Consider the following 20,509-nt stretch of genomic DNA (forward strand, 5'->3'; position numbering starts at 1 on the left):
CACCCGCAGCTGAGGGATCAAATACAAACAAGGCTAGGCTCAGGGCCCTTGAGCGCCCTTGGGAAACCAGGATAAGCGAACAGAACATTAACCTGGAAGCCGGTGCCAAACCCTAAACTGAAGTTCACCCCTCTAAGCCCCCTCAGCTTCCTAGGAAACCCTCAGCCCTGCGGAGCCAGGGAGAGTTGCTCTGCGGGCCCATGCACATCGCGCTCGCTGCACAGGTCGCCTCCCGGGGCCAGGCGGTGGTCGGGCGGGGTAATTACGTGCGGCATCCGGTCTAAAAGGCCCCAGAAGGTTAGGAAAGGGACTCCCCATTCTCCAGACTACTTTCTATCTCCAAAAGCGGACATGACCCGCAGAGAACCGATTCAGCGTCTTGGAGAGGAGAGCTGTGCTCAGACAAAACGCTCATCACACCGGTGCGGGGAGGGGGGATGGGGTTAGGGTAGGGTTAGGGTGGGGACGAAAAGGAGAAGTAAACAGGTTTCTATAGCAACACTGATACAGTTATCGTGCCTTTTCGGGCCTTCCCAATAAGTTCTAAGTTCCTGAATCTTCGCACCCGTTCTCTCAGCGTGCCTCTTTCTCCTCGCCACCGCCATGCCTCCTCGCTGCACCCCTCTACCCTCCACCCAAGGGAAGGGCCAAAGGCGACTGCAGCGGGACGCTGAGGTGCAGGGCGACCGGCGCTGGTCACGGGCAGTTGCCTGGATGCACCTGGAGGGATCTAATCTCCCCCCCTCTGTCTCTCTCCGGTGACGGCGCTTCTAGTGGGAACCGAGCAGGTGGAGGAGGCTGGAGGGAGCCAGTTCTGGGGCAGTGCTAGCGGGCGGGTGAGGGTGAGGGTGCGGGCGCGGGGCGAGGGAAGGAGGGACCCGGGCGCCATAAGGAAACGGAGGCGCACCCGGAGCAAGGTCTTCCTCGCAGGGATCACCTTGCGCTGACCTACTTGAGCGGCGCTGCAAGGAACCCGAGCGCGCGAGCGCGAGCGCGAGGCCGGGCGGGGTGGGCGGGGCCGCGAGCCGCCTCTCGCGGGTGCTCGCCTGTGATTCGCCGACAGACTCGAGCCGGAGCGTCCGCGGAGCGTGGGCGGCGGCGGCGGCGCACGTGGTGACGTGCGAGGGGGTGAGGCGCGCGCGAGCGGCGGCGGCGGCGGCAGTGTCTCCGGGACGCGCGTGGAGGTCGGTCTGTCGGAGCTGCGGGGCGCAGTTTCTCCGCCGGCTGCTTCCGCGCGGCCGTGCCAGCCAGCGAGCCAGCGAGCGAGTCCCCGCGAGCCCTGGGCGGCGCTCCCCTCTCCCGGCAACCCCCGTGGGCCGATCGCTCGTCTTCCCGCTCGACCGCTTCCCCCCTCCGCGGCCTCGAGGCGCTTTCCGTTGGGCCTGTACTCGCCCGCTTCCAGCCGCTCCCCGTCGAAGCTCCAGAGATGAGTTTTTCCATCTCTTCAGACATGAACCAGGTACAGAGCCCCGTTCCCGCCCACGGCGGCGGAGGGAGAGGGCGCGGCCGGGATCGGAGCTGGGGGATGGCGCGGGCGGCCGCGGAGAGGGTGGAAGGCGCGGAGCGATGTCCCGATAGATACCCTGGGTGGGGGAGGCACCTCAGCTGCCGCCGCCGCCCTCGGAGGACGAGAGGCTGGCGCCGCGCGGCCCCGCGCCCCGCGCTCCGGGCGCTGCCATGGTTGCTGGGTGGCGTTGGCGGCCGCGGCGGGGACCCGCAGCCTCGGAGAGCGCTGGGGCAGGGGAAGCGGGGCGGGAGGAACACGGGGAGCCTGGGTCCAGGCGCCACGGGGCAGGGATGACCTGCCTTCTGGGAGGAGGATGCGGAGAATCTCCGTTCCCGCTGTCATAACCGATGCCTAGTGTGTGGTTCTGCCCGGGTCCGGACTCTCCAACGAGAGACCTCCCAGGACCCGGCGCGTGTGGGCGGGGAGTCGAGCCCGGCCCGCATCGGCGCCCCGGAGCCGAGAATGAGGTGGCATCGCGTCCCCGATCGCCGTGGGCCGCGGGGTCCTTTGTTCCCGCTCCACGTTGCCCGCTTTTCTTGCCAAGCGCGGGGCGAGGGGGGCGGGAAGAGGGAGGGAGCGGCTCTCCTGACGTGTCGGCGCTGAGTGACTGCGGGGCCGGCCAATCCCGGGCGGGGGTGTGCAGCGCCGGGCGCCCTGCCTCCCCGCCTGCGGACGGGCGCGCGGATCGAGGCCTGGGGCTGCAGGGCCAGCCAGCCAGTCACCGGGGCGCTCGCCCCGAGAAACCGGTGGAGAGGGTTGCACCTTTCCCAGCCTTCTGCACACCTTGCCTTTGCTTACAAGCGCCCAGGAAGGTATCCGGCAGTGTCAGATTGAGAGATGAGCGTAGGGAAACTTGAACCACAAAGACTTGAGAAATGGATTTACTTTTCCCCAGCTCGTCCTGCACAGATCTGTGTGTGAGACAGCTGACATTTGAAAACGATAGCGGGTAGACATCGGATGCCTAAAAGGCGCATTTTTGGTGTCCTAAAGTCTGGTAGTAATGGAGGGTTAGGACACCCTGGCCTCAAGCCGTTCTATGAGGACGTGTGTGTGTGTGTGTGTGTGTGTGTGTGTGTGTGTTGGATCGTCTGCTTGTAATAAAGAACAACTCTGGAAGCCTAGTGCTATTCGTAACAGTTGAGCAGGTACAGCATGGACCAGACGGTATTTTCTTTTAGCAATTCCAGCTCTGGCGGTTGGTTAAAGGATAACAGAATACTAATGAAGTTCGTAGGCAGAGTCCTGCTGAAATTTCTGGCTTCAAGATGCCAAGGAGCAGTTAGTTGTATTTGTACACCCGGAGATGAGGCAAACACTGACTGTTTAGAATGCGATTGAGAAGAGTATGTCCCCAAGCAGACTACTTATCAAATGTCTATAATTTGGTAGCTGGAGTTTTGTAAAAAGGACTAGGACTAGTGCCACTGACCAAAAGGAGACCCAGAATGGTTTTCCTTTGTATTTTCCTAATGGAGTACAGCTCTGGTTAATAGATACTAATTTCTTAGTTTATCGTTCTATTTTTCTAATCCCCCCTTTCCTCTTCCCCCCAAGACAAAACATTCCAGGTTTTGTTTAGCTTTAAATTGATGGAGTTTTTGACCATTTACTTTGGGGTGGGATTTTGCAGTCCTTGCTTGAAAGATATTTCAAGTGGCAATTGGATGTGGTTTTGCAAGTAAGTGTTTTTTACTGAAAAAGTTTTCTTGTTAAGGAAATGTCTTAATCGTTGTCACTTACATCAAGTACCACTAAAAATAATTTCATTGACTTTTCAACAGTTTGGCTGTATAATCAAACCTACTGAAGGAATTCTTAAAAGTTGGGGGTCCTCCAAACTTTTTGTGCTAGAGTGTAAATGGAGGAATTATGAATAAGGGAGTGATTTCTGGATATTTATTGTTGTTAGGACCACAGAAAATACATGCCTATGCTCACTTCAATTTCAATTACCACCTTGTAAACGATTTCAGAACCTATACCTGTATCAATATTCTGACACTTGTGGTATCAACCCTAATGCTCAGCAGGTACCTCAGCATTATAATGTCCCAAAGCAAATTCCTCTCTCCTTTCCTAACTTTCAGGATGCAGCAAACTAAAATGACTGTTCTGCCTTTTGGGATTTTGATTTTGATAATGATGCCACATATCCAAGCTAAAATATCCTTACTGCCTTAGGATAAGCATGGGTATATAATATCTGTACTTCATTTCCCTGCGTTCATGTTTTATCCTTCCTGCAGACTATCCACACATTTCTGCTAGTGTCCTATGCTTAATTTGCTAAAATCCTTTGATGGCCTCCAGCATTATTTAAACCTAGCATTCTTTTCTTGCATTTCCTCTCCTGCGAACTGCAGTCTATTGAACAGAAATAGCTACAGTTTCTGGAATGTGTGTGCTGTCATTTTCCCTTTTTTGTTTGAGCTGTCCGTCAGGTTGGTCTGCATAGTGTTCAAGGCTGAGGAGTGGAGTTAACTTAATGTGTCATGAGCACCCCATTCCAGATTGTGCCTGCCATATGCCTGGTGCCATGAGTGTTTGTGGGATGAAAGAAATACAGAACAGTGAGGTCAAAAACATGGAGCCAAGTGGGTCTGTCTGGTGACTTTTGATATGGATGGATGGTGATAGTAGTTTCATAGGTGACACTGGGAATCTATAACTTCTGGTTTTAAAAGATTCATTCATTGGTTTACTTTATATTATTATAAAGTCCTTTAAAAATGGAGTTGGTTGATATTTTATGTGAGTTGACTACCCTCAAAGGATTGCCTTGAAACTTAAATGTTTGTGATTTGCTTCAAAGTTTTAAGGATGCTTTAAAGTTTAATAAGGTTTTATCTTGCTCTTCTTACTGAAGGCTGAGAAAAATGGAGGTAGGGGGCCAGGGAGAGGCAACATTGTGCCTACCTTTTCTAAACTCTTTGATAAGACCTGTTAAATTGTATTTCAGTTAAGCTCATCTTTTTGGGGGCTGTGGTAACATGTGAACTTCTGAAAGTTACTAAAGAAGTTTAATTATTCACTTATAAGTCTTCTCCCTTTTCTTGAACTGGCCATATTAAGGAACTGAAGTATATTTACCAGAATATATTGTATTTGATCCCGGTTTTAATTTTAAAAGTGGGTTAGTCAAATGTATATTTTAAATATATATCAAACAAAAGTCTAAGTTTTATACTTTCACAGAAACTCTGGGATGGTGGGACTTTTTTTTGGTTTGGCTTTTCAAAGGAAAAAAGTTCTCCCTACTTTTTTATGCCACTGGTTTTTGAGCTTGAGTGTTATAGACCAAAAGTAAGATTTTTCTGTGAATTTTTGCAATAGTTTAAAACTCTCAATTTGCTCAGTCTTACTTTAGTGAAAGCCAATGTGAATTTTTGAAAGACATGTTTTGCTATAACCCCTTCACTTGAGGGTGGGTGAGAGTAGGGACATATATGAGGACAGCAGTTGAATACAGTTTGCTACATTAACTTAAATGTTAAGTGGACTTGGACTAGCTTTTAAAATCAAGTAAGGTTGTACTTAGAGTAGACATTGAAGTGATGTTCATATTAAGACCTTGATGTACTAGAAAATCAAGTACTAAATGTAGTGGGACTCACTCTATTGTAAAACTAATAATACTGTACAAATTCATATTCCAAGAGTTGCTCCAAAAATTCTCTAATGTGTTCTCCCAAAGGACTGAAGTGATTTTAATCATCAGATTTTGTTTTTAAAAATAAATTTCAAGTAGAACTTCCAATTTATTAAATATAAGTAGGTGCCATTTTATTGTTAGATTAAGACTAGTTTACAAATGGTGAATAAAATTTGCCAAAGTTTAAAATATTTATAAACCTCCATATATAATGTTTTTGGTTTTTCAAAGGGCACATTTTAATCATATCAACAGATTTGCAGGGCGGTTCGCCTTCCACCCTTGTTTTAAGAGCAGCTTATGAAATTAAAGTGAGGAGTTATCAAATGTGTGTGGATTGGCCCTCTATATACCATATGTACAAAAATTTTCTTAATTTGAGCTGTCTTGGCAAAAAATGTTGAACAGTTTAAGATATAGTGTTTTCTATATGTATAGAGAATTGTGTGTCACTTGGAAAACATTTATTTTATTAGCCCTGGTTTCTTAAGAAAAGCTGAATTAACTAATCTAGATAAAAGTGTAGAGCAGAGGAAATCAATATTACACCACAGTCCTGAGTCAGAAGAATACTCAGGTTTCTGTGAAATAAGACCTAAGTTACACAGTTAGGTCATATGGGATCACACTCTGTTACAGATCGTGTATGTGTTGAATTGAACACAAAAGGTTTGTTGAATTAGAACTGGACCAGACTCTACTGATTATTTACCTTAAAATGATTGCTAGATTTAGAATTGTAGGTTTGATTAATGTATAAGGAAAGTTTAGGTAATTTTAAGATGTCTGTTTAAAAAATTATCCTCATCTTTCAAGTAATTTCTTGGTTCTGGTTTCCTGAATTAGTGGTGTAATAGCAGTTCAGGTGAATCTTTATATTTAAGTTTCTGGCTAAGTTGTTTTGGTAGAGGCTCTACCTTCAAGGGACCTTGAGTCAAGGAAGATAAGCAGGCAACAGAAACACAACCCAGAACAGGCCAGCTGGAAGATGACACATACTTTTCAGAGAGGGTTCAGTATGTGGGGAAACTTACCTGGGGGGATTTGGAAGGGACTCTCTGGAGCTAAAGTTTCATCTGGCAGAGGTTGGATTAAGGGTATTCCAAGAAGGTACAGAAGTACAGAGCACATTTTGGGGAACAGTATATCTGGTTTGACTGTAACATTGTGTACATGTCTGGGAATGATGCCCAAGTTGCTTGCTGGCTGGTGAAAACAGAAAGATCACTTGTTTCTATGTTAAAAGGATTTAAAAAAAAATTAACCTGAGTAGTTGCTGATTAAATGGAAAATGTTTATAAATAGTCACATTATGTATGTTATTTTCTCTCTGTGCCATTTATGTCAAAATCTCTTCAAGATCACAACTTTGTGTGATGTAATCTACCTAGATCAATGACATTCTGAATATCTAAAATTTTTCATTGTTACAGATTATGACGCATGATTATCACAGAAGAAATTCATGTCTATAGCTTTTAAGGACTTGATTACATCATTTCCAAGCCTGATAGTTTTGGAATCACCATTAGAGCTTAAGACACCTCTGCCTTCACTTCAACCACCTGTCTTCATACCTCAAAGAAGTGCTGAGTTTTAACAGTCCTTTGTCCTTGAATTATTTAAAACATCCCAGAAATACATTTCTCACCAGTATAGAAGGTAAGTGAATATTCATGCCCAATGCAGCATTAAGACACCTTGCTTTTCTGAACACTGTACCAAGTACACTAAAAGCCTTTTATAATTTTTATAAGGTGAAGAAGCTAGTAATTGCTTGTGGTAAAAACACATTTTTCTATTTTTTCTTTCTATTTTGAATTTGAATAAGTTACTTCAAACTGAAATCTCCTATTTTTGCCTTTTTTAAAAATTGATTTTTAGAGAGAGGGAGAGAAACATCGATGTGAGAATGAAACATCGATCAGCTGCCTCTTGCAGGCCCCCTACCAGGGATTGAGCCTGTAACCTGGGCATGTACCCTGACTGGAATCCAACTGAGCCAGGGCCTATTACTGCTTTTTAATGATCCATCTTGTATAGCCCATTAGTCAGTTGTTCACAAGAAAAGGTGAAGTGGAAACTTTAAAAGAACGAAGTTTCTATCATGTATTCCTATAAGTGATTTAGGATATATGAAACCTGCATAGAGAACAGAATTTAAATTCATCTTACATATCAGTTTTTCTCATTTGTGGGTAAAGGAATAACAGTTTAAAACCTACACATGAGGACCAACTCACAGCTATCCAAGCTTTTCGTTTGCTTGTGGGATGGGTTTGGATAGGGCTGGGTTTACATTTCTTTTCGCTTTACAATGACTGTGTTAATAGACATGGAAATGGCCAAAATTGCTGAGATACACAGTACTGTATGAATCCTTAAAAAGATGACCAAAGCGTAGGAGTACAAAGACCTGGACATTCAGTGCCAGTGTTGTTTCAGTAATGCTTTTGTATGATAAAGTTTTTGTTGTTGATAGGATGGAATTTGAAAATAAAAATAATTGTGTTACTCTTTAAAATATAAAAATCACCGTTCGCAAGTAAAATAACCATTTCTTTTTGTCCTTCAGGCAAATTTATAAGGAAAAATGATTCCCAATGGATATTTAATGTTTGAAGATGAAAATTTCATTGAGTCTTCTGTTGCCAAATTAAATGCCCTGAGGAAAAGTGGCCAGTTCTGTGATGTTCGACTTCAGGTAGTTAAAACTTAATTGGGAACTTACAGAATTGGTATTTTTTACTAAAAGCCGAATGATCTTGGATTTACTTATTTCCTCATTCATAGGAAGCATTTAATGAAATAACTTTTAAAAAGAATGATTAGCTAGAGAAGTTCGTAGTCGACAATGTTTCTGACTTTAATTCCTCATAATTTTAGGTCTGCGGCCATGAGATGTTAGCACACAGAGCGGTCCTGGCTTGCTGCAGTCCATATTTATTTGAAATCTTCAATAGTGACAGTGATCCTCATAGAGTTTCTCATGTTAAGTTCGATGATCTCAATCCAGAAGCTGTTGAAGTCTTGTTGAATTATGCCTACACTGCACAGTAAGTTTTTTGAAGTCATTCATTTAATCAGAAATGTCATCAGGAAAATCCACGTTTCTCTAGATCAGGAGTAGGGAATGTCCGGCCTGCGGGCTGTACAAGGCCCACAAAATCATTTGGTCTGGCCCTGCCAAGGCAATAGAGGTGAGTTAATTAAAAGTTTGACCAAATATAGCAGGCTGATTTTTCAGTTGATAATTTTGTACGGCCCACAAATGATGTTATAAATATCCAAATGGCCCTTGGCAGAAAAAAGGTTTCCCACCCCTGCTCTAGGTTTAAATTAAGAATCTGTTTTAAGGCCTTGGTATGGGAAATAATAAAGACCTTTTTTTTTTTTTTTTTAAATAGGTTGAAAGCTGATAAGGAATTAGTAAAAGATGTTTATTCTGCAGCCAAAAAGCTGAAGATGGACCGAGTAAAGCAGGTAGAGTACCAGAAGTAATCCACAAAGACTACTGTTGTCGGGGAGTCTTATTATTTAGAATCCATATCTTGTTATTAGTTAGTCTCGAGAACTTAAGAGTCTTTTTTTTCCTCTAGAGAACTGAATATGCTATTTTAACTGCAGGTGTAGTAATGTAGCAAGGTCACATCTCCTCTCGGATAATATGGGCTAAAATCTTGTTTTTCCAACAGTCTTCTCTGGCAGAGTGTCTGTTAGTCTCTGATAGCATGAATTAAAATATTGTTTTTCTTAAATTATTCACATAACCTTAATTCTTTGCTCATTACTTTTTTTAAAAAAATATCGGGATGATGTTCTAACCAATGGAGCTACCCAGTCAGAGCAATTCTTTGTTCTTTTATTCTTCTTGGTTTTTTAAAAGTATTACTTCTAGAATTTAACACCATTGAGAAGTGCTTAATAATTCATATGAGGAAGGGCATTTAATCCTCTGTGGTGGGGGTCAGTAAACTGCAACCCTCCCAACAGCTGCTTGTTTTTGTCCAGTTTTATTTGGAACATAGCTTTCATTTTCATATGATGTATGGCACTTTTCACCTATAGTGACAGTTAAGTAGTAGTAACAGAGGCAGTAGGCCCACAAGCCTAAATACCTATCTGACCCTTTAAGAAAGTTTCCTGGCCCCTCCTCTATAGCACTCCTCTGCTTAAGAATCCTTCCCTGGCTTATAGTACATAGCCCTCAGGTTAGCACTAGATTTTCCCTAAGTAGTTGCTGTTTTTGCAAAAGTATTTCCTAATTATCTTTTGCTCCAGTCAAACTAAATTGCAACATCTACCCTACTTACTATCTGCATTCTACACCATCTTCTGTCCTGAAGAGCCAAGTTCAGATATTGCCTTCATGAAGCCTGATCTCATTATTCTAGTTGAAAATTGTACTTGTCTTAACATTTCATATGCATTATCATAGCATTTCAGTTTAGTACTTTTTTCCTTACCCAGTTTACACATTTGTATGGCATTCTTTGCTGTTCATTATTCATATAGTATAAATTGTTTCTTCCCACTATTAAACTTGTTCTATTATGGCAGTGATTTTTTATTCATCTTTATATCTTTACATAATGCTTATTTATTGAGTATGAAATGCCTGTTAAATAAAACGTATGTAAATACTATTTGTTTTCCAAGGTTTGTGGCGATTACTTACTGTCTAGAATGGATGTTACCAGCTGCATCTCCTACCGGAACTTTGCAAGTTGTATGGGAGACTCCCGTTTGTTGAATAAGGTTGATGCTTATATTCAAGAGCATTTGTTACAAATTTCTGAAGAGGAAGAGTTTCTTAAACTTCCACGGCTAAAGGTAAGGAGTAAAATCTATAAAATACTTAGCTCCAGGCATGGAATCTTTGTCTATGTTTCAAGAAAGTGAGTGATGGTTATGAAAAAGTCAGTACATTGAAATGATAGTTATTTTTCCCAGTGTAATGATTTTCTGCCAGTCAGTTTGTTTGCTTTCTTTGTTTTCTTGACTACTTAATTCTAATTCACAAGTTAGGGTAAATGCATGGAATGCAATTGGGCATCTTGACAGCTTTATTATGAAATTGAGAATTAAGCTGAAAATTGGAGGGTGAACACTGATCCATGTGTTACTGTTTTGTGTTTTTTCCAAATCCAGTTGGAGGTAATGCTTGAAGACAATGTTTGCTTGCCCAGCAATGGCAAATTGTATACAAAGGTAATCAACTGGGTGCAGCGTAGCATCTGGGAGAATGGAGACAGTCTGGAAGAGCTGATGGAAGAGGTTAGTTTTAAAGTAAATGGGATGCAACAGTTCTTAAAAATTATTTTGCTATAACATGAAGGATTCCCTTTCACTTTTATTTTATAACCATGACCCTAAAGAATTTAAATTTTGCTATAGGTACCCCTAAGCTGAGAAACAGGGGGGGTGTCCAGGTGAGCTGAATGAACTGTTCAGTTTGGTCTTCTGCTTTTCTTTTTTTTTTTTTTTTAATTTCTTTGCTTATTATGTGCTATTAACTTTCTTTAAAGTAGCATGTAATTTGCTTTAGAAATGGGAGGTGGTACACTGAAATTTTCTGTAGATTCTTAATTTTTCTTCACAGGTTTTTGCTTTAAAATTGACAAGTAGGTAAAAGCTTCTAATGGTTGTTCCTCCCCGTTGATTTATCTCCCCATAGGTTTATTAACAAAACTAGGATACCCAAGACTGAAGAAACAAGAAGAAACCTCAAGTGTATTGACACGTAAAGAAGCAGCAGTCCTGCCCCAGTTCTCCTAAGAAAAATCCGCTGTGGGCAGAGAACGATGATGATTTAATGGTGTTTACTCCTTTACAGGATTCTTTAAAGCTTTGTGTTTTTCAATGGTGTTGTTCATACGTAGTCACTCAACTTTGGCGTTTAAAAACCACACAAGGAAAAAAATTAATGGAGAAATATTGGGAATTAAAATAGGCAGATGGAGCAGTGGAGTGACTTTGAGTTTATCCCTCCACTTAAGCCTTTCAGGTTCACTAATGGCTTACCAAAAATCTGTTAGACCTTTAAAAATACTGTCATCATTATGTTCTGAAAAGGCTAACAGGCGATTTTTAAGTTAATGGTTTTCCACTTTAAAGTCAGATGCATTCGCCATGTATTTGCATCTGTTAAAGGAAGCACTCTACAGCTTGTTTGAATTTTTGAATTTGTTTTTCTTGACATTGCCTATAGGACAGAAATATGTTTATGCAAATTAGACCACTTATCCTCAGAGGTGTAAACCATATTCAGTATTTTATTGTAAATATGTATACTCTTTAAGACCTTATATATTGTACTAGTGCCTTTTTTCTTAATGCTATATAATAGAAGCTATGAAAAAAAAATGAAGATTTCTTTCATGCCAATCAAGCCAAGGACTCTTCAGCCAGGATTAGAAGATTCTGTATTTTTTTATTTTTAAAATTTTTACACCATGACATGTATTTTCTTTGCTTCGGGATCCTGCCAGAGTAAGATGTCAAGAAGCTCAAGAAGCACACTGGAGGTTACCTTGAGGCGGTTGTGTGATCTGCGGACTAGAGGTGTAGCCATGGAGACAGTAGCCACATGGGTGTTCTGTTGCTGTTTTGCAGGTTCAAACCTTGTACTACTCAGCTGATCACAAGCTGCTTGATGGGAACCTACTAGATGGACAGGCTGAGGTGTTTGGCAGTGATGATGACCACATTCAGTTTGTGCAGGTACACATTGCACATCTGAGGTAACCTCAGGTTGAAATTTGATTAGAGCATTTTATAGTATACTGAAATTTTCCTTTAATAAAGGAAAGTGGAAGAATTTCACTGGTATGACTGGACAGAAACATTTTTGGGAGAAAACAAGCATACCTTTGAGTTACGACCATTTTTGCCACATAAAAAAGAATTCAATTAACTCAACAAATTAGGAAACCCCATTTAGAATTTTTCTCAATAGCATTTAAAAAATAGTAAGAAAAATTGCAAATAAGATTAAGCAATGTAGAAGTTATTTAGTTAGAAAAATATTTGTTTGCAACAGGAATGACAATTAAATAGACCAAATTTTTTTTAAAAATCTCAGATGTAAACTTTTTTAGTTTATGGACAAATAACAGAGAAACTTGCACAAATCCTAAGTGTCACATAATGATGAACACACAAGTTTAAATACTACACGGGTCAAGAAGAGAAGATTTCTAGTGTTCTGGGAGTTTTCTTCTTGCCCCTTCTGTATCACTGCTCTACACTACCCCCAAAGGAAACCACTATCCTCATCCTAACTTCTGAAACAATAGGCTAGTTAGCCTATGTTTGAAGTTTACATACCTATAGTATGTATTCCTCTTTTGGCCTTTAGCTCAACATTGTATTTATGAGGGATAAAGTAGGCAGAGAGGACCCAGTTTAAGGGGTGTTCTCCTTTAATGATTAGAAGACAAATGATCAGGTGTAACCTGTAAGGTGGTGATGTCAGGTATTCTGTGTTAATGGCTGAATATCTTTATTTTCAGAAAAAGTTTTGGGTGTGAAGTTCACATTTTCCAAAAGTACTCTTTGAATAAACAAAGGTTGAATGCCTGTGTGACAGGCCCTGTGTTAGATATGGGGACATAAAAATGTGTAAGAGACCGTTTCTACTTGTAGGACCTTATAGGAGTAGGTAAAACAATACAGACTTATAAGACTTATCTACTTTAAGGTATAAAGGTAGGGCTTAGTGGAGTCAAGAGGAGAGAAACTGGGGAAATTTCACAAGAGTCATGGAGGATTAGAAGAGTCTGCATAGCAGATAGAAGTGTGTCAGATAGCAAAGAGTCTCCAAGGATGACACACTTGGAATTGCAGGTCACAAGACGGGATGTAGGTAAATGTCACTTGTATGGGGCTTATACTTTATCCTACAAATAGTGGGGAACTTTCAGAGAATTTTAGACAAGGGAATAAAATGATATGAACAGATGTATTTCACAACAGTAGAGGGGTGGGTTAAATTATGGTATTTCTATAGACCAAAGATCTGTGTATTAATCATGTTTTAGGCAAATGTTTAACTATCAGGTGGTAGCCTGTGGATTGTGGGATTCCAGCTGATTTGTGTTTTTTGTAACTTTACAAAATGATTGCATTAAACTTTTATTTTTATAACCAGGTACAGAAGGTAGATTAAAGCTCATGAGACTAATTTGTATAGGCACGAAGGAAAAAGGATGGACTCTAGACATTTATGGTTAGAAAGGTTGAGACTGTCGTTTTTTATGATTGTTCAGATTAGGAAAATTAAGAAAGAATTTGAGAGTGAGTGGGATTCTGACACATGACTCCTTAGGAGGTAGTGCCATGAATAGAGATCATGAAGGAAAAAGAATGAAGGGACACACTAGGCTTCGAGAATAGGGACAGAAGTTGAGTAGCAGCCATTAGGAAGGTAGCACAGCCAGAATCACATAGTGTGTTAAAGGCTGGTTAACCCAGGAGGAGAAATTTTGAAGAAGGACCCAAGTGTCTGCTGCAGAAGTCATGGGAGAGGTGGTCAGGGATACCTCTCCTACATTAGTTTTAGGAAACCACTTGCTAGTAACCCTGGAGTGGTTATAATTTCCAGAGTATTAAGGTTAAGAAACCCATAGCGTGAGAGGCTGAAAAGGAAACAATCCCCAGAGGCCACCTCTTGGGCAGACAGAGGCGAAGAAAGCATGGGCCAGTGAGTGGGCTGGGTGGTAAAAGTAGATGTGGGAAAGTCTGAAGTTAGGAGGAATTATGTTTAAAATAAATAGAAAGGTGTTAACCAGCATTTCTGTATAAGGTGTGTTGATTCTAGAACACCAGCAGTCTTCATTGTTACTGCGCTTTCTCTCACATTGGTTTTCTCTCTAAACATTAGAACAGTTTTCTCGGTGTGATAACTCTTAACGTGAGCAAGGTCAACTTGTGATATTTTGGATCCCTTCTTCCCAGGTTGGGTGGGGTTTTATGTGCCTTATAATTCTAGTACCAGAGGGCAGTCTGTCATAGTAGAAAGAGTGGCTTTATACTTAGAATTCCTAATCTTTATTTTAGTTGTTATTGCCTTAGGCAATACATATTTTCTCCAAGTTTCAGTATTTTTATCTATAAAATGGGTAGGTAGTATTGCCCTCATTGGAGTAAAAGAGATGATGTGAAAAAGTGCCTAATAATACCTAGGAATAGAATACATGTCCATATGGAATTTAATAACCATTTACATGGTACATTTTGTACCCTTTCTCAAAATAGTCTACGTATGCTGTAACCACACTTGCGGAAGGGCGCAGACCAAACTTCAATCGTTTTTTCACAGCTTTAAGTAGCTCCACAATCTTTTTCTCTATTGTTACATGGCTTTTTGCTTCCACTAGAAGTAGCAATTTCCATTAAAAATTTTACCTGCCATGAGACTCTGACCCTGGGGACCAAAATCAGTGAATAGGCAGACTTGGCCAGGCACTGAAGGTGTAAGTGGTACCTGTTCTTTTGGCAGCTCCTCTCAGGGTAGTTAGTGTTGGCTCTTCCAAGTCTCTGTGATCATGTCGTTTGGAAGTGTCATAGGCTAAAGTAACTGGAAGAAAATCATCAAAGGGAGCTCACACATGAGAACACAGTGTAATTCTCTTACTATCATATGAAAATTTGCAACTTTGCCCATTTCTCCCTCCTTTAGTGTTCCTGGGTATTCTACTTTAGTGAATGGTTGGCTCTTTTAGTATTATTGTTTCATTTCTGATTACTATTTTGTTTGTTTTGATGTAGTTTTATTTGTCTGGAAAACCGCTCTATAATACCTATAAGGTAGTCCTAAAGAAATATACTATTAAGTGTTTCTTGTATTTGCCACTTTTTTTCCTGTAAAATACTTTGAGAGACTGGATGGATATTATTTATGTCTGCTCACTTTTTGCTGGCATTGTGTGAACATACCAGTGCATACGATTTATTTAGGTGTGAGTTTCATGAAGACAGTGGATTAATGTGTTCTCAGTTAATTCATGCCATTTTAAATTTATAACTTCTTTTAGATGATTCTGTACTTAAGAATAAAGAGTATGTGAGTTGATGTGGGTTATGGGGTGGAGAACTTCCTTTTTTTCCCTCCATTAAGGAATTGATACTTGACCCACAATATATTTCTTAATTGTTTGAATTGAGCTTTTCCTAACCAGGCAATTTGTGTAGTTGTTACTAAATGATGGAAACATACCTGTAATTTGTGCCAGTTGGAAATGTTGGTCTATGCTAAATTTAGGCATGCTATATCTGTCATGCATAGGTGAAGGATACTAAGTGTTTTTTCAGTGTTGTGAAATAGCAACACAGGTACACCAGGTATGGTCTTTGGCTAGGTTTCTGTAGCTGCCTTTTGATTTTGCAGAAAAAGCCACCACGTGAGAATGGCCATAAGCCGATAAGTAGCAGTTCCACTGGATGTCTCCCTTCTCCAAATGCCCCGGTACAAAGCCCTAAGCACGAGTGGAAAATCATTGCTTCAGAAAAGACTTCAAGTAAGTGCATTAAAAATGTAGTTATTTTTTTAAGGAGTGGAACCATTTTAGTACTTTCAAATTGAGGAAAAAACTCAGAAGCAACTAAGTTTGGAATACAATAGCAGATTGTTCCTGCCTGGAATCTGGAGTCCAATTCAGGATTGCATAGCAGCCAAATGTAATAATAATTGCATCCTAAACATTGACTTCTTGTGCTTTTACAGATAACACTTACTTGTGCCTGGCTGTGCTGGATGGTGTATTCTGTGTCATTTTCCTTCACGGGCGAAACAGCCCACAGAGCTCACCAACAAGTACTCCAAAACTAACTAAAAGTTTAAGCTTTGAGATGCAGCCTGATGAGCTGATAGAAAAGCCCATGTCGCCTATGCATTATGCACGGTCTGGCCTGGGGACGGCGGAGATGAACGGCAAACTCATAGCTGCAGGTAAGAGCAAGGAGGGTGATTTCTTATCGGAAACCTCCAACCAGCCAAACCTTCAGTGGGCATTTTACACTTTGTGACATGCAAACTTTGGAAGAGAGGGTTTAATATGCCTTCTTGCTTGGCACTCCACTTTACCACACTGTAAGACAACAGAGAAATAAATAAGTAAATACTGTTGTATTGTCTAACCTTTGACGTAGTGTCTCTGATTCTTAAGAAACACGATAAAGTGGGTAAATTGTTCTAATTTTCAGACCAACACCAAGCCATTTAGTCATAATGATACCTATAAGCCCTTAATTAAGAAACAAACTAGTGGGGCCTTATAAGTTTGTGGATAAAAATTATTTTTCTCGCTGTGCTGATTACTTCTAAGCCATTCTGGACCAGAAACCCTCATCCAGTTTAATATTGTAAATGTAAATCTTTATGGTTCTTTTTTTAGGGGGCTATAACAGAGAGGAATGTCTTCGAACAGTTGAATGCTACGATCCACATACAGATCATTGGTCCTTCCTTGCTCCCATGAGAACACCAAGAGCCCGATTTCAAATGGCTGTACTGATGGTCAGTGCATTATGTTTCAGGAAGAAGCAATCCTTATTTGGCTTTTTCTCATAACTTGAGAATGGCAGAAATGCTAATCTCTCACTTTTGGTCTAGGGCCAGCTTTATGTGGTTGGTGGATCGAATGGCCACTCAGATGACCTGAGTTGTGGAGAGATGTATGATCCAAACATAGATGACTGGATTCCTGTTCCAGAATTGAGAACTAACCGCTGTAATGCAGGTAATAACACTTTTCTCCTAAGATAGTCAGTGTTTAAATGTGACCAATTATCAATGTGTAACCTTATTTTATACTCACATAGGAGTGTGTGCTCTAAATGGGAAATTATACATCCTTGGTGGCTCTGATCCATATGGTCAGAAAGGACTAAAAAATTGTGAAGTTTTTGATCCTGTAACGAAATCATGGACAAGCTGTGCTCCTCTGAACATTCGTAAGTTCACTTTTTCCCCCTTAAAGTTGTTCTTTTTGTTTTTTCCTAAAAAGACCTCTGAATCAATAGTACGTGTAGTACACACATTTTTGGGAGATATAATAATAATTTTGGTTTGACTTGATTTTATAGGTAGACACCAGTCTGCAGTCTGTGAGCTTGGTGGTTATTTGTACATAATTGGAGGTGCAGAGTCTTGGAATTGCCTGAACACCGTAGAACGTTACAATCCTGAAAATAACACCTGGACTTTAATTGCGCCCATGAATGTGGCTCGACGAGGAGCTGGGGTAGCTGTTCTGGATGGTGAGTATTGGGGTTTGGAGAGGTGAGGAGTAGGAAATGGCAAAAGTTTGTTTTAAAATTCGAAGAGAATGTCAGTGACAACTATATGCTTGTATAATTAAGAATTCAGAAGCTGCCATCTTTTCTGATGCAGTGGGGATTGGTGATTTCTTTTTTAGAAATGCCTTTCTTTATCAGAAACTCAGTACTTGATATAAAGTAAATATATCAATTTTGATAAGTTCACTGAGTTAAGTTGTAAGTCATTTTCTTTCATAAACCATACTCAAAATGCATCATTTTGAAGAGTTTACTTCTTTAGAGCAAGCATTTTAAAGTATTTGATTTGCAAATCATCTAGATCTAGTTTATTTTTCTAATTGTCTACTTGATACCTAATTGGAAGTAAAACTTCTAGACTATTTTTAAGAGGTCTTTCCAAGGCATTAAACTTTTAAGTTTTTATACAAACACAGCTTTCTTTTCACATGCAGTATATTTACATACAATTATTATAATGAATTTTACATTGTTTTTGGAACAAAAGCAGAATATTAATAAGCTTGTGGCTCAGCTGGTGAAAAGTATGATCTGTAGCCTCTATGAGCCTTCTCATTTATTTTACAAGTACAGCAAGCCCTTCAAATAACATTTCTTTATAACATAAATGAGATGCCATAGGAACTCCACTCTTGTTTATAGCCTATGGTAAAATTACTTTCGTTAAATGTCTTTCACTTAAAGTCCTAGAACCTATTAACAACATTAAGTGAGGACCTAATTGTATATGGGTGCAGGTAGGAATGATGAATTTGAGAATCTGTAATAAAAAAAATTTAAGTAACAGAATTTAATGCTAATGTTTTGTTTGAAAATGTTAACTGCTCTGCATGTATATTTGAAAAGTCATAACTCTCAACTTTGTTTCCAAGAATATATTTCTTTACTAAAATCATTTTATATAATTGGAAAGGGTTCAGTTTTCTGAAATCTGCTTTTCTATTACTTCTTTTAAATTTTAGTTGTTACACACTAGACTAATACAAAAGTTCCAGTGCACAGAACTATTCTGGTTTGCAACTTACTAGCTGTGTCTTTAGGCAAGTTGTCCAACTTCTTTGTGCCTTGTTTCATCTGTGAAATGGCAATAATAGCAACTACCACATAGAATTGTTGTGAGAATTGCACTTTAGTTAAATGTTGCCCTCCCCTTAAATTGCCTAAGTTCCGTGTGCAGGTGGTTTTTATTGGTTTTATTCTATCTATATCCCCCATCTCTAGAGAGTGCTTGTCACCCTAGTGGGTATCCAATATAGTAAAAGCCTAATATGCTAAGTGCCCAGTTGTCCATTCACCCAATCAAAGCATAATATGCTAATGATATGCTAAAGGAGCTCCACTGTTTGCTGTGACATGCACTGATCACCAGGGGGCAGATGCTCCTACCGGTGGGTTAGCTTGTTGCCAGGGTCCAGCCGAACGGAACTGAGCAAGACAGGCCCGACATGCCCTGGAGCCCTCCTGCAATCCCTCCTCAGCTGGCCAACCTCCGGCATCCCTCCCTACCCCGATCAGGCATCAGTGGAGTCCCTTAGCCTGGCCTGCACCCTTATGCAATCCAGGACCCCTTGGGGGATGTTGGAGAGCCGGTTTTGGCCCGATACCTCAGGCCAGGCCGAGGGACCCCACTGGTACGCGAATTCATGCACTGGGCCTCTAGTGCAATAAATATTTCTGACAGAATGAAGAGGCATTTCTAAAACTACTGATTTTGGCAGATTTCAGGGTTCTCTCTTTATCTAGACTTATGTATCTCATTTCTCTTTTAGGAAAACTATTTGTAGGTGGTGGCTTTGATGGTTCTCACGCCATCAGCTGTGTGGAGATGTATGATCCAACTAGAAATGAATGGAAGATGATGGGAAACATGACTTCAGCAAGGAGCAATGCTGGGATTGCAGCTGTAGGGAACACCATTTATGCAGTGGGGGGATTTGATGGCAATGAATTTCTGAATACTGTAGAAGTCTATAACCTTGAGTCAAATGAGTGGAGCCCCTATACAAAGATTTTTCAGTTTTAACAAATTTAAGATTCTTTCAAACTAACAGGCTTAGTGATGTAATTGTGTTTAGTAGAGGTACATTTGTGAATAAGGAGGGTGGGTGGGTCTAGAGGTTGCTCACAGCAACACAACGCTTTTGCATATTGCATATTATTAAACATGCTGTACATACTCTTTGTGTTATTGGGAAAGGAATGCAAAGTTGAAGATCTGTTTTGTGTATTTTTAGGGCTACTTTGGTTATTTTACTTTTTGGAACTTGTTACTGTAAAAGAATAAACCAAGAATTGATTGGGCACATCATTTCAAGAAGTCCCCTCACCCCCACATTTGTTTTGCCAATTTGCACATTAAATGGCTTTCCTCAAATGTGTATTAGGGCAAGAGGGGGTAGAGTATTAAGATCTAGGCATTTGGGTTTTTTAAGGGCCCTTTTTCAATAACTGGAACACTCTATAACAGAAGATACTTATTTAACTAGATGGCAATGACTTTTTCTTATTAAAAGAAAGCTGACATGCCTACCAAGATTTAATCTTGTATGATTGCCTTCTATCACTTTTTATATTCTCAGCAGAGTGCTTTACCCGTTGAAGTAGGATGTGGCACATTCAAGTTACTGAAGTAGAATGGTAGACTTAAAGTATGCAGAGGGAGGTGTTTGTTTTACACAGCAGAATGCAAGGTTCGGGGCTTTTGCCTCAGCCACAATAATATTTTTGAGAATGAAGTACCAATGTTTATTTGAATGGAGCTGCTGAACAGTAACATAGCTGTAATTTTTATTTGAAACACTGATTTTAAATATTACTTTTTGAGGGTATTTCATATAGCAAGCCACTTAGTATGTAACAGTAAAGAACAGTGACATATTTTATCTTATAATTCCTGTTTTTATCATTAACAAAATCCCAAATGGCAGCCCTTGATTTGTGAGAACAATTAATTTAAATTGTATTGGATTTATGAATGCAGCCTTTATTAGAACTATGTTTTTGTTCAGTTTTTCTATTCATATAGATAAATATTGGTTGGGTGACTT

At 40.5% G+C, this 20,509-nt stretch overlaps 2 protein-coding genes across 4 annotated transcripts in view; one reads left to right on the forward strand and one right to left on the reverse strand.

Moving 5' to 3' along the window:
- Positions 1–1,132: 1,132 nt before the first annotated feature.
- IVNS1ABP (influenza virus NS1A binding protein) lies at positions 1,133–19,770 on the forward strand. Of its 2 annotated transcripts, XM_059675590.1 has the most exons (15): positions 1,135–1,459; positions 6,596–6,824; positions 7,738–7,866; positions 8,049–8,218; positions 8,570–8,645; positions 9,822–9,995; positions 10,314–10,439; positions 11,778–11,885; positions 15,553–15,682; positions 15,889–16,113; positions 16,559–16,680; positions 16,777–16,903; positions 16,986–17,117; positions 17,250–17,423; positions 19,232–19,770. In XM_059675590.1, exons 3-15 carry the CDS (start codon positions 7,756–7,758, stop codon positions 19,483–19,485), a joined length of 1,929 nt encoding a protein of 642 aa, XP_059531573.1. In that variant the 5' UTR covers positions 1,135–1,459; positions 6,596–6,824; positions 7,738–7,755; the 3' UTR covers positions 19,486–19,770. The 2 variants fall into 2 exon arrangements, with proteins under 2 accessions (XP_059531574.1, XP_059531573.1); XM_059675591.1 differs by lacking the exon at positions 16,986–17,117 and having other exon boundaries at positions 1,133–1,459.
- SWT1 (SWT1 RNA endoribonuclease homolog) overlaps positions 16,102–20,509 on the reverse strand; it is a 70,985-nt gene continuing 66,577 nt past the window's right edge. For both annotated transcript variants that reach the window (XM_059675583.1, XM_059675581.1), the window contains one exon: positions 16,102–16,252. In XM_059675583.1, the coding sequence (XP_059531566.1) occupies positions 16,102–16,252 (151 nt within the window). The remainder of the gene's footprint in view (positions 16,253–20,509) is intronic.

This window comes from Myotis daubentonii, chromosome 18 (assembly GCF_963259705.1).
Source record: "Myotis daubentonii chromosome 18, mMyoDau2.1, whole genome shotgun sequence".
Classification (NCBI taxonomy): Eukaryota; Metazoa; Chordata; class Mammalia; order Chiroptera; family Vespertilionidae; genus Myotis; species Myotis daubentonii.

Bases quoted from the DNA above. Each gene is read 5' to 3' on its own strand.
- IVNS1ABP (XM_059675590.1), top strand. From the start codon at position 7,756: ATGATTCCCAATGGATATTTAATGTTTGAAGATGAAAATTTCATTGAG. The intron at 8,219-8,569 runs GTAAGTTTTTTG...TTTTTTAAATAG, and splicing joins AATTATGCCTACACTGCACA to GTTGAAAGCTGATAAGGAAT. The intron at 16,114-16,558 runs GTAAGAGCAAGG...TTCTTTTTTTAG, and splicing joins CGGCAAACTCATAGCTGCAG to GGGGCTATAACAGAGAGGAA.